Below are 1,279 nucleotides of genomic sequence, written 5' to 3' on the forward strand. Positions count from 1 at the left end.
GGCCTCAGCAACACTGTAATTGCTTCAAGCTAAATTTTCAAAAAAACAACAAAACAGAAAGGTTAAGCAATGCAGCATCTCGCTCTGCACATGTAAGCAACTCACCTTGCAAGCCAGTACAGAGAGCACACGCTCGTGCAGATTCATAATGGGATAGTTAGCACCTTTGTAACGGTTGACAACTGGGTCTGTGTGGAGGCCAACTATCAGGAAGTCTCCCTCTTGCCTAGCCTTCTCCAGGAAGTCAAGGTGACCCACATGGAAAAGGTCAAATGCACCTGCCACATACACAATCTTGTCTCCAGCCTGGTGGAGAAAATGTAATGGTAAGAAAATAGTTTTTCCCTAACAGGATATCTCAGCTCAATAAAATATATACATATGAGTGCTGCCTTAGGAAAGGCAAGCAAAAGAGAAGAAGAAATATTACCTTGGGTGTCAGTCCCGAGGAAAACTGCATGATTTTCTGCGTAGTTGGTAGGAACTGTGTAACACCTGTCCATGGGGAACGAGCGCTGGCATCTGTACCAAGGCTGTCTGAGTGATCACGCCCTACAAGGTACTCTGCCTCTCCAACCTGTATTGGGTCAAGGCATATGAAGACATGCTATTAAGGCTCAGAAATTTCTGACAACGGTTCAACAAAAATACCAAAACTGAGATTAAGAATTGGTACATATCATTCCTGCTGCTCATCTTTTTTTTTTTTTCCTAATCTGAATTCCATCATATAATATATCTTTATCACAAACCCTTGAAGTGATTCTAAGATCTCAAAATAAATTCACAATACTCTATAGACTAAAGGCTGCAGTCTTTGTTCCCCACACTGCAAGTCTACAGAGCCACTTAGCCTACCTGCTGGTGTTGTCTCGTCATGAGCAGCATCCGACCAACCAGGTCTGTCGTGCTAACTCCTTCAGTCCTTCGGCATTCCCTGACAAAAAGATAGTTTGGTAAAAGGGAGAAAATTCCACATACGCATTTCCATATAAACTACCATCTTAAGCAAGATATAATTTAGTGTGTAGATTTCTTACTTGTATCTCTTAGCTGCCTTCACTATGTGGTAAGTGTCTACACCATCTGCAGTCATGGTGATGTCATCTGGAATGAAAAAAACACTGCATCTTTACCTTGTGATACAAATAGCATTACATAATGTATTTTAATGTAATTACCTTGAGAGGGAGAGGAAAAAAGGCATTAGTGCAAATTATGTTTCCTGTATGCAATAATTACAGAATTAGGCACCAACACATGTAACACAATGAAACCT

At 40.9% G+C, this 1,279-nt stretch overlaps 1 protein-coding gene across 1 annotated transcript in view; it reads right to left on the reverse strand.

The window, feature by feature from the left end:
* LOC119591487 (ethanolamine-phosphate cytidylyltransferase-like) overlaps positions 1–1,279 on the reverse strand; it is a 13,845-nt gene that overhangs the window by 1,191 nt on the left and 11,375 nt on the right. The window contains exons 4-7 of the mRNA XM_037940230.1: positions 1,041–1,130; positions 859–937; positions 431–577; positions 106–306 (exon numbers count right to left, since the gene is read on the reverse strand). Coding sequence (XP_037796158.1) covers positions 106–306; positions 431–577; positions 859–937; positions 1,041–1,130 — 517 coding nt within the window. The remainder of the gene's footprint in view (positions 1–105; positions 307–430; positions 578–858; positions 938–1,040; positions 1,131–1,279) is intronic.

Source organism: Penaeus monodon, chromosome 28 (genome assembly GCF_015228065.2).
Source record: "Penaeus monodon isolate SGIC_2016 chromosome 28, NSTDA_Pmon_1, whole genome shotgun sequence".
Classification (NCBI taxonomy): Eukaryota; Metazoa; Arthropoda; class Malacostraca; order Decapoda; family Penaeidae; genus Penaeus; species Penaeus monodon.